Source organism: Tupaia chinensis, unplaced genomic scaffold (genome assembly GCF_000334495.1).
Source record: "Tupaia chinensis unplaced genomic scaffold, TupChi_1.0 Scaffold149666_1, whole genome shotgun sequence".
NCBI classification, from domain to species: domain Eukaryota; kingdom Metazoa; phylum Chordata; class Mammalia; order Scandentia; family Tupaiidae; genus Tupaia; species Tupaia belangeri.
Window position 1 is genome coordinate 232,464 of NW_006209511.1, and position 15,639 is coordinate 248,102.

At 36.7% G+C, this 15,639-nt stretch overlaps 1 protein-coding gene across 6 annotated transcripts in view; it reads right to left on the minus strand.

The window, feature by feature from the left end:
- AVL9 (AVL9 cell migration associated) overlaps positions 1-15,639 on the minus strand; it is a 95,773-nt gene that overhangs the window by 45,129 nt on the left and 35,005 nt on the right. For 4 of the 6 annotated variants that reach the window (XM_027769465.1, XM_006171485.3, XM_027769467.1 and 1 more), the window contains 2 exons: positions 9,678-9,749; positions 3,474-3,563 (listed from right to left, as the gene is read on the minus strand). In XM_027769465.1, the coding sequence (XP_027625266.1) occupies positions 3,474-3,563; positions 9,678-9,749 (162 nt within the window). The remainder of the gene's footprint in view (positions 1-3,473; positions 3,564-9,677; positions 9,750-15,639) is intronic. The other 2 variants (XM_027769463.1, XM_027769464.1) reach the window with 2 other exon arrangements.

A 15,639-nucleotide genomic window follows, 5' to 3' on the forward strand; every position in this document is an offset into this window, starting at 1 on the left:
CATGGTGGTTAAGGCACTGGACATTCCCACATGGCTGACCACAGTGTAAGTCCTGGACCTGGTGGCTTTCTTTCTCACTCTGTCCGCCCCCCATGTCTCTCTCTGGTCAAATTAAAATGAATGAATAAATAAAGTTAAATAAATAATTCTTTTTTAAAAATAAAAAATGTTACTCTTAGTATTTCTCTCTCCCTCTACATTTCAGAGCTGGATTCATTCACATTGTGGTATGAACTCATAGGATAAATTCCTTCTACTTCCTTGCTAAATACCTGTTTCATTCTCACAAGAATGAAGGAACAATTTATGTTGTGTACATTTATGGCAGCCTTGAGAAAAACATGCTATCTATCTTCAATAAAATAACCATAAAACAAGTATATGGTTCTTCTGCTTTATGCTACTGAGAACTAGGAAACAGAAGCCTAATATAAAAACATCCTATGCAGTTTACAAAAAAGGATAAGCAGATTTATAGAAGCAATGTCATAGCAAATGGGCTATTACACATGTAAAAAAATTATAATCATTTATTAATAGTTATTTGTAGTCACTATTTCCTTAAAAAAGATAGTTTAGTTAATTTAAGAAAGTATTTTGGCAGATCACTTGTCCTTCAATGTTGTAATGCAAATGTATTTTCAAAGAAAAATTTCATTCTTAAACTAAAAAATTATGATCTTTCACAGTGTTACTGACAAGATTTACATGATTCATGAATCTAACTTTGGTCAAATACATCTACAGAGAGGCATAAAATTACCTTTAGAATGGAAATTTGAGAAAAATCCTTCTCTTCAAAATATGCATGTGTAATGAGTTGAAGTTTTGCTTGAAGTAAGCCAAAGAGAGGCTTTAAAAGGAAAGAAATAAAAAAGAAATTACCATGAGGTTGATAAGAGTAAGTCAAAATACTACAACTTTTTAATTTGGAAAGAAGGGGGAAAAAGGTAGTAACTCAATTTTAGTGCCATTGTATTTACAACTGAAAGCTGTGCTGTTCCCTGTTCTAGCTCTTTAGATCCAGGTGAAAACACCTGTAAACACTCACAGGACACACCCCACACCAAGTTGTAGATCTGAACATGGTTATGTGAAAAGACAGTACATCCTACATAGGTGTTTTAAAGACTAAACAATTAAAAACATTTAGAGTGGGGCCAGCAGGTGGCATGGTGGTTAAGCTGCTAAATTTCCACATGGTTGACCATATGTGAATCCCAGACCCAATGGTTTAAAAATCACAACAGGGGACCAGCAGTTGGTGTAATGGCTATGTCACTGAACTCCCATGTAGTCAACCATAGTTTAAGTCTCGGACCTGGTGGCTTAAATTGACGCCGGGCGCATGTGTATGCATGCCCAAGATTCCAAGAGGAGAATGAAGGAGAAGGGATTGCAATCACCCCCAAGAAGGGTGATTTCTCGCTTTCTGTCTCTCTGTCTCTGTCTTTCTGGTGAGCACACATGCCCTATAGCAAAAAAAACTCAAAATAACTAAATAAATTAAAATTAAAATTAAAAAAATCACGACAGTACCCAATAGCATGTTTAAAACATTGTACACCATGACCAGGGATGCAAGGATGGTTCAACATACGCAAAAACATAAATGTAATATACCATATTAACAGAAAGAAAAAACCATATGATCATATCAACTGATACAGAAAAAGCATTTGATAAAATACAACATCCCTTCATGATTAAGACTCTCAGCAAAATTGGCATAGAAGGGACATTTCAACACAATAAAAGCAATATATATGTTTTTTTAAATAAAAAACCATTGCTAACATCATACGTAATGGAACAAGACAAGGATGACCACTTTCTCCACTCCTTTTCAATATAGTATTGGAAGTCCTAGCTAATGGAATCAGACAAGAGAATAAAATAAAAAGCATTCAAGTAAGGAAAGAAGTGAAATAATCTGTTTACAGATGACATAATTATATATATACACACACACACACACAAAAAAAAAAAAACACACACACAAAGAACTAACAAAAAAAAAGCTCCTAGAAGTAATAAATGAGTACAATAAAGTGTCAGGATACAAAACTAACATACCAAAATCTACAGCATTTCTATACACCAACAGTGAATAAACTGAGCTAGAATTGGAGAAAGCAATTCCATTTACAATAGCCACAAACGAAATAAAATATCTAGGACTAAACCTAACCAATGACCTCAAAGACTTCTACAAGGAAAACTAAGAAAAACTAAAAAAGAGGAATTGAAAATGACACAGAAAAGTAGAAAGACATCCCATGATCCCAGGTTGGAAGAATTAATATAATCAAAATGTCTATTCTACCCAAATTAATTTAAAGTAATCACAATCAAATTACCAGAGATATTCTTCACAGATTTAGAAACAACAATCACAAAATTCACCTAGAATCATAAAAGATCCTGTATTGTAGAAGTCATCCTGTGCAAGAAAAGCAGAGTAAGAGGTATCTCACTTCCTGACCCCAAAATATTACAAAGCCATGATAATCAGAACAGCATGGCATTGGCATGTGGACCAATGGAACAGAACAGAGATCCCAGAAATAAACCCCAAAATGGACAGCCAACTGATTTTTGACAAAGTGTAACAGTAAATCGAGTAAGAAAAAGAAAATCTTTTTAGCAAATGGTGCTGGAAGAATGGGATATCCACCTGCAGAAAGATGAAACTAGATCCCTGTCTTACACCATTAACAAAAATCTACTCAAAATGTATCAAAGATCTAAACCTAAGACCTCACACTATAAAACTACTGGTGGAAAACACAGGCAAAAACTTTCAAAATAAGACCTGTAAAGCACAGGCAATAAATCTGAAAACAGACAAATGGGATTCCATCAGGTTAAAAAGCTTCAGTTAAACAAAAGAAACAAGTGAAGAATGAACCAGCAACCCTCGGAATGGGAGAATATATTTGCAAACTACACCTTGGGCAAGAGACTGGTAACTAGAAGATATGGGGAACTCAAGCAGCTAATGAAGGAACAATTTATGTTGTGTACATTTATGGCAGCCTTGAGAAAAACATGCTATCTATCTTCAATAAAATAACCATAAAACAAGTATATGGTTCTTCTGCTTTATGCTACTGAGAACTAGGAAACAGAAGCCTAATATAAAAACATCCTATGCAGTTTACAAAAAAGGATAAGCAGATTTATAGAAGCAATGTCATAGCAAATGGGCTATTACTCATGTAAAAAAATTATAATCATTTATTAATAGTTATTTGTAGTCACTATTTCCTTAAAAAAGATAGTTTAGTTAATTTAAGAAAGTATTTTGGCAGATCACTTGTCCTTCAATGTTGTAATGCAAATGTATTTTCAAAGAAAAATTTCATTCTTAAACTAAAAAATTATGATCTTTCACAGTGTTACTGACAAGATTTACATGATTCATGAATCTAACTTTGGTCAAATACATCTACAGAGAGGCATAAAATTACCTTTAGAATGGAAATTTGAGAAAAATCCTTCTCTTCAAAATATGCATGTGTAATGAGTTGAAGTTTTGCTTGAAGTAAGCCAAAGAGAGGCTTTAAAAGGAAAGAAATAAAAAAGAAATTACCATGAGGTTGATAAGAGTAAGTCAAAATACTACAACTTTTTAATTTGGAAAGAAGGGGGAAAAAGGTAGTAACTCAATTTTAGTGCCATTGTATTTACAACTGAAAGCTGTGCTGTTCCCTGTTCTAGCTCTTTAGATCCAGGTGAAAACACCTGTAAACACTCACAGGACACACCCCACACCAAGTTGTAGATCTGAACATGGTTATGTGAAAAGACAGTACATCCTACATAGGTGTTTTAAAGACTAAACAATTAAAAACATTTAGAGTGGGGCCAGCAGGTGGCATGGTGGTTAAGCTGCTAAATTTCCACATGGTTGACCATATGTGAATCCCAGACCCAATGGTTTAAAAATCACAACAGGGGACCAGCAGTTGGTGTAATGGCTATGTCACTGAACTCCCATGTAGTCAACCATAGTTTAAGTCTCGGACCTGGTGGCTTAAATTGACGCCGGGCGCATGTGTATGCATGCCCAAGATTCCAAGAGGAGAATGAAGGAGAAGGGATTGCAATCACCCCCAAGAAGGGTGATTTCTCGCTTTCTGTCTCTCTGTCTCTGTCTTTCTGGTGAGCACACATGCCCTATAGCAAAAAAAACTCAAAATAACTAAATAAATTAAAATTAAAATTAAAAAAATCACGACAGTACCCAATAGCATGTTTAAAACATTGTACACCATGACCAGGGATGCAAGGATGGTTCAACATACGCAAAAACATAAATGTAATATACCATATTAACAGAAAGAAAAAACCATATGATCATATCAACTGATACAGAAAAAGCATTTGATAAAATACAACATCCCTTCATGATTAAGACTCTCAGCAAAATTGGCATAGAAGGGACATTTCAACACAATAAAAGCAATATATATGTTTTTTTAAATAAAAAACCATTGCTAACATCATACGTAATGGAACAAGACAAGGATGACCACTTTCTCCACTCCTTTTCAATATAGTATTGGAAGTCCTAGCTAATGGAATCAGACAAGAGAATAAAATAAAAAGCATTCAAGTAAGGAAAGAAGTGAAATAATCTGTTTACAGATGACATAATTATATATATACACACACACACACACAAAAAAAAAAAAACACACACACAAAGAACTAACAAAAAAAAAGCTCCTAGAAGTAATAAATGAGTACAATAAAGTGTCAGGATACAAAACTAACATACCAAAATCTACAGCATTTCTATACACCAACAGTGAATAAACTGAGCTAGAATTGGAGAAAGCAATTCCATTTACAATAGCCACAGACGAAATAAAATATCTAGGACTAAACCTAACCAATGACCTCAAAGACTTCTACAAGGAAAACTAAGAAAAACTAAAAAAGAGGAATTGAAAATGACACAGAAAAGTAGAAAGACATCCCATGATCCCAGGTTGGAAGAATTAATATAATCAAAATGTCTATTCTACCCAAATTAATTTAAAGTAATCACAATCAAATTACCAGAGATATTCTTCACAGATTTAGAAACAACAATCACAAAATTCACCTAGAATCATAAAAGATCCTGTATTGTAGAAGTCATCCTGTGCAAGAAAAGCAGAGTAAGAGGTATCTCACTTCCTGACCCCAAAATATTACAAAGCCATGATAATCAGAACAGCATGGCATTGGCATGTGGACCAATGGAACAGAACAGAGATCCCAGAAATAAACCCCAAAATGGACAGCCAACTGATTTTTGACAAAGTGTAACAGTAAATCGAGTAAGAAAAAGAAAATCTTTTTAGCAAATGGTGCTGGAAGAATGGGATATCCACCTGCAGAAAGATGAAACTAGATCCCTGTCTTACACCATTAACAAAAATCTACTCAAAATGTATCAAAGATCTAAACCTAAGACCTCACACTATAAAACTACTGGTGGAAAACACAGGCAAAAACTTTCAAAATAAGACCTGTAAAGCACAGGCAATAAATCTGAAAACAGACAAATGGGATTCCATCAGGTTAAAAAGCTTCAGTTAAACAAAAGAAACAAGTGAAGAATGAACCAGCAACCCTCGGAATGGGAGAATATATTTGCAAACTACACCTTGGGCAAGAGACTGGTAACTAGAAGATATGGGGAACTCAAGCAGCTTACCTGAAAAAAAAAAAAATCAACCCAATTAAAAGAGAGGAAAATGAGCTGAACAGACATCTCTCTAAGGAAGACATACGACTGGCCAGAGTATATGAAAAAATGTTTAACATCCCTTATCATAAGGGAGATGTAAATCAAACCACAGTGATACCACCTAAACCCAGTCAGAATGGCTAAGATTAAAAAAATAAACAATGGTAAGTGCTGGCAAGACTGTGGTGAAAAGGAAACTTCCTTCACTGTTGGTGAGACGGTAAATTAGTACAGCCACTGTGGAGAACAATATGGAGGTTCCTAAAAGACCTACAAATAGAACTACCATATGATCTAGCATTTTTGCTCCTGGGTATCTACTGAAAGGATAAAAAAAATGCTCAATTGAAAACGCACTTGCTCATTTGCACATCCATGTTTATTGCAGCATAATTCACAATTGCTTAGACATGGAACAAACCCAATGTCCACAAACGGATGAATGGATTAAAAGTGTGGCACATATACATTGTGGAATACTTCTCAGCCATAAAAAACAAGACCCTGGCATTTGACAGAAAGTGGATAAATATGGAAGATTTACTGCCCAGTGTAGCAAGTCAAACTATGAAAGAGAGGCACTGTATGTCCCCACTTATTATATATATCAAATGTCTCCACTCTATGCAGAAACTAAAAGATTAGAAGATACAGAAGCATAAGAACGTTGTGGATACTGGAGAGAGTGAAGGAGGAGAGGAGAAGGTGGGGGAGTGTGAAAGGAAAGGAATCAAGGAGAAAAATAGAGACAAGACATTTAAAGGACACAGAAATAGAAGATTATCTACTACAGTAGATAGTCAAGATATGAAATCAACCTAAGTGTACATCAATAAATGAAGGGAAAAGAAAATGTGATAATAATGTGTATGATATCTTTAACTGGACTGATGTGTAGTATATTAACACTGGGAAAAATTCATTTTACAAGCTGTGGTGATATAGTGATTGAATGTAGGAAATAAAATAAAAACAAAGAAAAAAATCACAAATTTTTTAAATGTTAAAAAATAGTAATAAAACACTTGAGAGTATTTGACACATAGAAAACACTATAACATTAGCTATTATTATAAGATTTAAAACATATTCTAATTCTGTACACTGTTCTGTGGCATGGATTTCAAATCTCTTTTGCATCAAAATAAACTTGTAATTTACTTCCATTTTCCTATGAATTTTTTGAATTTCTCATCTTTAAGGTCCTTATCTACCATTTTCTCATCTTTCATTTTTTTTTTTTTTTAAGATTTTTGCTATAGAATGCATGTGTTTGCCAAAGAGAGAGGGAAAGTGAGAAATGATCCTTCTGGGGACACTGTCACACAATTTCTTCTCCATTCTCCTCTCAACACCCTGGACATGCATGCCGGCAAATGTGCCCAGTATGTTTTCTTTTCTTCTTTTTTTTATTTTCATGTTTTTTAAATAGGGCATATGCACTCACAAGAGGCAAGGGGAAAGTGAGAAATCAGCCCCCATGGTAGACAGCCACCTCACAATCCATTTTCCTCTATTCCCCTGGGATTTGGGGCATGAACAAATACACGCTCAATGTGATTTTCAAGTTGCCAGGCCTAAGACTTGAACCACAGACAGTCATGTGGTTATCCAGCACTTTAATCACCACGGTACTTGATGGCTCTGGCCTAGTGTGTTTTCAAGCTGCCAGGCCCAAGAATCAAACTGTGCTGTCAGCCATGTGAGAATCAGTCACTTTAACCTCCATGTCACCTGCTGGCCTCTTTGGGCTATATTTTTACATGGAGAATTACACATTTGAAATCAACAACAACAAAAAAGAATTAGTCATTTGATGTGCTGGTGAGGATGAAGAGAAAAAGGCACTCTTTTATAATTTTTTTTTAATTTAACTTTATTTAATTAACTAATTGATTAATTTGACCAGAGAGAGAAAGAAAGTGAGAAAGCAAGCCGCCAGGTCCAGGACTTGAACTGTGGTCAGCCATGTGGGAGTCCAGCATCTTTAACCACCATGTCACCAGCTGGCCCCCTTTGCTCCCCCCACCCCTCTGTTTTTTTTAAGAAAGAGGAACTTTTAAATTTTTTTTTGGAGAGAGAGATTTTTGCTATAGGGCATCTATGCTCACTTAAGAGACAGAGACAGAAAGCAAGAGATCACTACCTGAGGGGATGGCCATGCTGTAAGCCCTTCTCCATTTTCTTCTCAGGATTTTAGGCACACACACACACACACACACACACACTGCTGTGAGTTTTAAGCCTGGGCCCAGGTCTTGAACTACGGTTGACAAGGTGGGAGTCAAACAACATAACCATTATGCCATCTGCTGGTCCCAAGAGGAACTTTTTTATACTCTTGGTGGGAATGTAAATTAGCCATTATGGAAAGAGTATGCAGATTCCTCAAAAAGCTAAAAGTAGAACTATCTTACGATCCATCAATCCCACTACTAAGCCTATATTCAAAGGAAAGAAATCAGTATGTCATAAAGGTATCTGCACTCCAAAGTTTTTTGCAGCACTATTCACGATAGTCAAGATATGGAATCAACCTAAGTGTACATCAATAAATGAAGGGAAAAGAAAATGTTGACTATGTATGTAAATCTATATCCATATGGACACACACACACATATATATCCATACATACACACACACACACACACATAATGAAATACTATTCAATCATTAAAAAAAGAATGAAATATGCCATTTGAAGCAACATGGATGAGCTTGAAGATATGTTAAGTGGAAAAAAGCCAAGCATAGACAGAGAAATACTGCATGTCCTTACTCACATGTAGAAAATGAAAAAGATGAGCTCAAGAAGTAGAGAGTAGATAGAAGTGTTCTCTAGAGGATACGAGGGCTGGAGGGAGGTGAGATAGAGATGTTGTTTATGGACATCGATACAGACAGATAGGAGGAACAAGATCTAGTGTTATAAATTACATTAGGATAACTATAGTTGATGGTATGTTATGTACATCTCAGAATTGCTAAAAAAATAAGTATTCTGAATATTCCCAACACAAAATTCTGAAAAATGGCTGAGATGATGAGCACACTGTTTTGACCATTATACATTGTACTCTTTATTAAAAACAAAAACAAAACAAAACAAAAAACCCACACTGTCCCTCATAAATACGTACAATTACTACATGTGAATTAAACAAAAAATGATTAAGTATTTGATGTTACTGGTACAAATGTTATTATACCATTAGTAATAAACATGGAACATCATAAATGATTTAATGAAGAGAAATAATGAAAAATAAGAAATGTTAGCATTTTAAAAAATGTTAGTTAATTATATACTTGTACCTAATTGAGTGATACACATAAACAATTTTGAAGTGTCATTATAATACAATTTCATCATGCCACTTCTTCTATTCTTCAACCATTTTAAAATTTAAAGAGTAAGGCTGGGGCCAGCAGGTGGCATAGTGGTTAAGGTGCTGCTCCCACATGGCTGACTGTGGTTCAAGTCCTGGACCTGGTGGCTTGAAACTCACGGCATGTGCTTATGCATGCATGCCCAAAATCGTGAATGGAGAATGGAGGAAAAGTATTGAGGTGTGGCCATCTTCCAGTGGGAAGGGTGATTTTCTACTTTTTCTTTCTCTGTCTCTCTCTGTGTCTGGTGAGCACACATGCCCTATATGAAAATCTCTCTTAAAAAAAAGTGGGTGGGAAAGCTAAAGTTTTTTGCTGTGACAGTCATAAACTTCTTTATCATTGATAAAATATGCAGAATCATGATATTTTAAATTTTAGTAAGTTATTATTTGTCCAGCATCTTGAGAATAAAACAAAAATGGATGAGTGAGCTATATTGGTCTAAGTTTCTTATTTTAGTAATACCTTATCATCAAAAAAAAAAAAGTCTACCATCAATATTTAACACAAAAATGAACAAGTTACTTGGTTTCTTACCAGCTTGCTTAGAACACACACACTTTTCTGAACAGTCTCTCTGGTGATATCTGCTTGTCTTACTTTCAATGCCTGTTATAAACAAACAGTCATTATCAGAAGGATTTCATGAAATATATTAAACTATATTGTCAAAACAAAAATAGCAATAAAATGGTAAAAGTTTCCTGCATTTAGTTAATTTAAAAATTATTTATTGAGAATCTCAGAAAATGTTTTTAAATGAATAAATGCAAGCCTAGGTATTCTGTGCCAGAATCCATGGTAGGCTCTGGGAATGTAACAGTGAATGGATAACACCTGCTCTGAAGGAATTTATAGTCTGACAGAGAACATTTTATGTCCTCACACTCAAACCAACCATTTAATGCAAATCAATCACTGTTAATTATGGTTTTAAATTGGGCAGCCTTTTCAGAGTCCATTGTTTCTGGTGAGAAGAAATGACCATAAAAAGCTTGTCTCCCAAAGCCTACCTCCCTAGAGAAGTAAAAACTGTAGGAGTTTTTAGTTGTTCCACGATGCCTGTAATCTATTCTGGTAGACTTGTTTTATAGTCCACTGCTGAGCAGAAAACTCAAGAGGATGATCATATGGGATTGCTATAGTTCTTAGTTAACAGAGAACAAGTCTTTTTTGATCAAACACAGATAAGTCTGTGAGAGAAATAAGAACGACTCATCCCTCTAGTGTATTTTCTGACATCTCCTTGAATCTGTTCTGAGGATCTCCTAGTTGCAAAGCTAGAAATGACAGGGGAATTGCAGCCCTCTTAAGCAGACATCTCTAACTAAAACCCCCTGTCAAATTTGCACACTGTGCAACCTTTTCTCTCTTCTTTGATTTTCTCACTTTCTTCCACATTACATTGTCATTTTGCTTCTCGGTCTCTACTCCCATGGTGACTAGACAGATTTAGATTTATAGTATTCAAACATGTAAACATTGTGAGGTTCTGAGGAATCTTCAAATCCCCCCACACATAGCCCCCCTCCCACTGAACCACCAGCAAAAATGGAGAAACTCCTATTTAGAAATGAAAAATTCAAAATTACTCTGGGTACCACACTGCAAATCACAGTAAAAGAGAGAAATTGGCACAGAAGAAATTCACAGCAAAAAGGAAGCAAACAAGCTCACAGGTGCAGAAATCTTCTCCGAGGAGTTACCCAAAAGTGAATACATCACCAAATCACGAAAAACTGGAGAAGAGTCTCAAATATTAGAAAATCAGGATATACAGCTTTTTAGCTCATCAAGAGAACACAGTAACTCGTCTCCAACTATGTGACGGAGAAGGAAAAACAAACAAACAAACAAAGAAAAACAGAAGAATCTACCAAAATGTCAGAAAAAGAATTCAGAACATTCATAGTGACAAAACTCTACAAGATGCAACAGAAAAGAAACACTGCACCCCAGTAGATGAGAAAGTCATTTCATGACTTGAAAGAAGCGATAACCATAAAAAGAACCAAACAGAACTTCAGGAGATGAGACTATAATGCAGGAGCTCAAAATCTCCCTTGAAAGTATTTTCTTTTAATTCTTTTTTTTTTTTTCCTTTTTTTTGTATAGAGGTTTTTGCTATAGGGCGTGTGCGCTCGACAAAAAGACAGAGAAAGAGAGAGAGACAGAAAGTGAGAAATCACCCCCGGGGGGATGGCCATGCCGCAATCCCTTCTTGTCAATTCTCCTCTCAGGATCTTGGGCACGCACACACGTGCGCCCAGCGTGAATTTAAGCCACTGGTCTGGGGCTCGAACCGCGGTCAACTACATGGGAGTTCAGCGACATAGCCATAACGCTAACTGCTGGGCCCTCCCTTGAAAGTATTAAGACTAGACCACATGGCAGAATGAATCTCTGTTCTGAAAGACAAAACATCTGACTTAGATAAAATCACCAAAAAGAATGGAAAAAAAATTAGAGGATAACATATGGGAAATACTAAACACCATTCAACACCCAAATGTTCAAATAATAGGACTTCCAAAGGTGAAAAATCAAGACAGAGGCATAGACTTATGGCATTAGATTCCACAAAATCCTTGCAGAAAATTTGCAAAGCTGAGGAAACATTGAGATATTCAGATCAAAGATATCTTTGGGGAGAATCAACATAAGAAGACCCTCTCCATGAATCCCAACATAGCCCAAAATAGTAAAAATCACAAGGACAAGATTCTAAAAATAGTAAGAGAGAAACATCAAGTCACATACAAAGGTTGTTATCTGATTAAGGCTAACAACAAACCTCTACAATGCAGGCAAGAAAAGAATGGGAAGACATATTCAAAGCACTAAATGAAAAATAATTTCAAACAAGAATACTATACCCAGCAAGACAATCTTTCAAATGAGAAGAAAACACAACAATATTCTCAAATAAACAAAGTCTGGGCAGCCCTCTGGCCTAAAGGACACTGAGGAAGGCCCCACCCAAAGAGACATACGGTCAGCAAGGTAGGCTTTGATTTTCTTCTCTTCTTTCTTTTTGTTAATTTCCCACTTCTCATTACCCCACAGGACTGCCCCCAGCTCCCAGCAGAGTCCACTTCCATTTACAGCATCCTGACAAAAAAATTGCAAGCTATGAGTGCGCAACATTCTCTTTATTCTCTTCCATAGTCTTTTATCTTCAATCTTATATTGTCATCTCTGGCTTATCCTCCCCGCACCGTAAAGGACTAGATAGGTATAGAATCATAGTTTTCAGCATTCCTCTCCATCTCTCCACAGACTGCGCCTTTGGCTGCAGCAGCCTAGTACATCTGAAGGCACTTGATGAGCAAGGGGGCACACTGCCCCCACTGATTCCCATCCAGACACCCTCCCCTCCCACCCCCCGATCAGGATCCACCCGGACCCCTATACAGACTGAGCCTTTGGCTGCAGCAGCCTGGTACATCTGAAGGCACCTGGCGAGCAAGGGGGCACACTGCCCCCACTGATTCCTATCCACACCCCAAGTCCAGGATCCACCCAGACCCCTAGACAGACTGCGCCTTTGGCTGTAGCATCCAGGTATATCTAAAGGCACCTGACGAGCAAGGGGGCACACTGCCCCCACTTATTCCCATCCAGACCCCCCAGACCCCTAGACAGGTAGAAAGTTCCTCTAATTTTTTTTTTTCTTTACTGTCCCCCATTCTTTTGTAAATTCCTTCCTCTCCATCTCTCCACAGACTGCGCCTTTGGCTGCAGCAGCCTGGTACATCTAAAGGCAAGTGGCGAAATCTTTTTTTTTCTTTATTTCCCTCTCTCCTCCTTTCTTTTCTCTTATATTATCTTCTCTACTTCTTCCATCTTACCAGAGGGACTAGCTAAGCCTAGAATTAGGGATCTGAATTTTTCTAGTCAAATAAAGTGATATTGGTTCCTCCCTTATACGGAACCAACTGTGAAAAAGGAGATTCTGCTCTCAGACACCTGACTAAAGTATCTGCTTTGAGACAACATTACTAAAAAAACAGAACAAAGACTTCGGCAGATGTCAATTCCCAACAAAAGGAAAAGACACTCCTAGCCAGTGAAACACTGGCCTAACCGGTACTTAAAAGTTAGTACATCTTCCAATGGCTAGAAATAGAAGAGCCTCAGGTATGAATAAACAAGGAAATACATCTCCATCAAAGGTACAGAGTAACTCCCCTCCATCTTCAGGGCTAATGGACAATGTTACCAAGATGTCAAAGAATTTCGAACATGTATGGTGAACAAATTCTTCGAGTTGGAACAGAAAAGAGCCAATGAACTACAGGAGATGAGAAAGTCATTCCAAGATATGAAAGAAGAAATGGACACTCTGAAAAAGAACCAGATGGAGCTACTAGAGATAAAGTCAGGAACAGAGGAAATCAAAAACTCCCTTGAAAGTATTAAAAGTCAATTAGATCATGCGGAAGATTGAATCTCTGATGTAGAAGATAAAACCTCTGACCTACAAAGAACCACCAAAAAGATACAGAAAATAACTAAAAAACACGAGGATAATATACGAGAAATACGAGATTCCATAAGATGACCAAATATAAAAATGATAGGCATCCCAGAATATGAAGAAACTAAAAATGGCATGGAAAATCTATTCCATGAAATCCAGGAAGAAAGTTTCCCAAGTCTAGAGAGGCACTCTAGCATCAAGACCCAAGAAATACAAAGGACCCGAGTTAGAATCAATCCCAAAAGATCTTCCCCAAGGCACATCTTAGCCAGACTATCCAAGACCACAGATAAAGACATGATACTAAACCTGGCAAGAGAGAAACGAGAAGTGACGTACAAAGGTTATCCAATCAGACTAACACCGGACCTCTCAACAGAAACAATGCAAGCAAGGACAGAATGGGAAGATGTATTGAAAGTGCTAAGAGAAAAATAATTTCAAGCAAGATTATTGTATCCTGCAAGATTATCCTTCACATGGGAAAAAAAAGATTAAAATCTTCTCAGACAAACAAGACCTGAAAGAATTTGCCAGCACCAGACCAGCTCTTCAAGAAACCCTGAAGAAAGTACTGTTCCAGGAAAACTAAAGAGCTAACAGACAGAAACAAAGGAATAAAAGGCTGCTATGACAATGGCCAACTTAAACGTTAGGACAAATTCAGTTTCATCGATAACAACATTCAATGTGAATGGACTAAATTCTCCAATCAAGAGACACAGACTTGGCAAATGGATAAAAAAACAGAGACCCTCTATCTCTTGCCAACAGGAAACCCACCTCATCAATAAAGACATACATAGACTAAAAGTGAAGAATTGGGAAAAGGTTTTCCCTGCAAATGGGAACCAAACAAGAGCTGGAGTTGCGATACCAATTTCTGACAAAATAGGCTTTAAAACAAAAACTGTTTGAAGAGACAAAGAAGGGCACTATATTGTAATAAAAGGATCAATAGATCAAGAAGATATAACTCTTATAAATATCTCTGTGCCTAACACAGAAGCACCTAAATATGTGAAGGAAAGACTATTAGATCTAAAAGGGGAGATAGACTACACTACACTAATTGTTGGAGACCTCAACACTGCACTATCCCCTCGGGACAGGTCATCTAGACAAAAAATTGATAAACAGATAAAGGATCTGAATGATACCATAAATGAAATGGACTTAACAGACATCTATAGAACTTTCCATCCAAAAACCACGAGATACGCTTTTTTCTCACCACATGAAACCTTCTCGAAGATTGATCACATCATAGGGCACAAAGCAAGTCTCTACACATTCAAAGGCATAGAAACTATTTCCAGCATCTTCTCCGAAACATGATGGAAATAAACTTGAGTTTAATTTCAAGAGAAATCCTCAAAAATACTCAAATACATGGAAACTAAATAACCTACAACTTAATGACTCCACAACTACTGATGAAATAAAGTCTGAAATCAAAAGATTTGTGGAAGCTAATGACAACAAGGACACGACTTTCCATAATTTTTGGGACACTGCAAAAGGAGTCATAAGAGGGAAGTTTATAACCATTAGAGCTCATAAGAGGAAGGTGGAAAGAAGGCAAATGGATCACCTAACATGATGCCTCAGAAAATTGGAAAAGCAACAGCAAAATAATCCAAAAAACCCCAAGAGAAAGGAAATAATAAAGATTCGAGCTGAAATAAATGAAATAGAAAATAAGCCAACTATACAGAAAATAAATGAAAGTAAAAGCTGGTTCTTTGAAAAGATAAACAAAATCAATACGCCACTAACGAGAATCATTAAGAAGAAGAGAGAAACGAACCAGCAGTTAGCGTAATGGCTATGTTGCTGGATTCCCATATAGTCGACCATGGTTCGCGTCCCGGACCCGGTGGCTTAAAACTCACACTGGCTGTGTGTGAGGGCATGCCCAGATCCCAAGAGGAGAGTGGAGGAGAAGGGACTGTGGTGTGGCCATCCCCACGGGGGGTGAATTCTCGCTTTCTATCTCTCTGTCTCTCTCTGTCT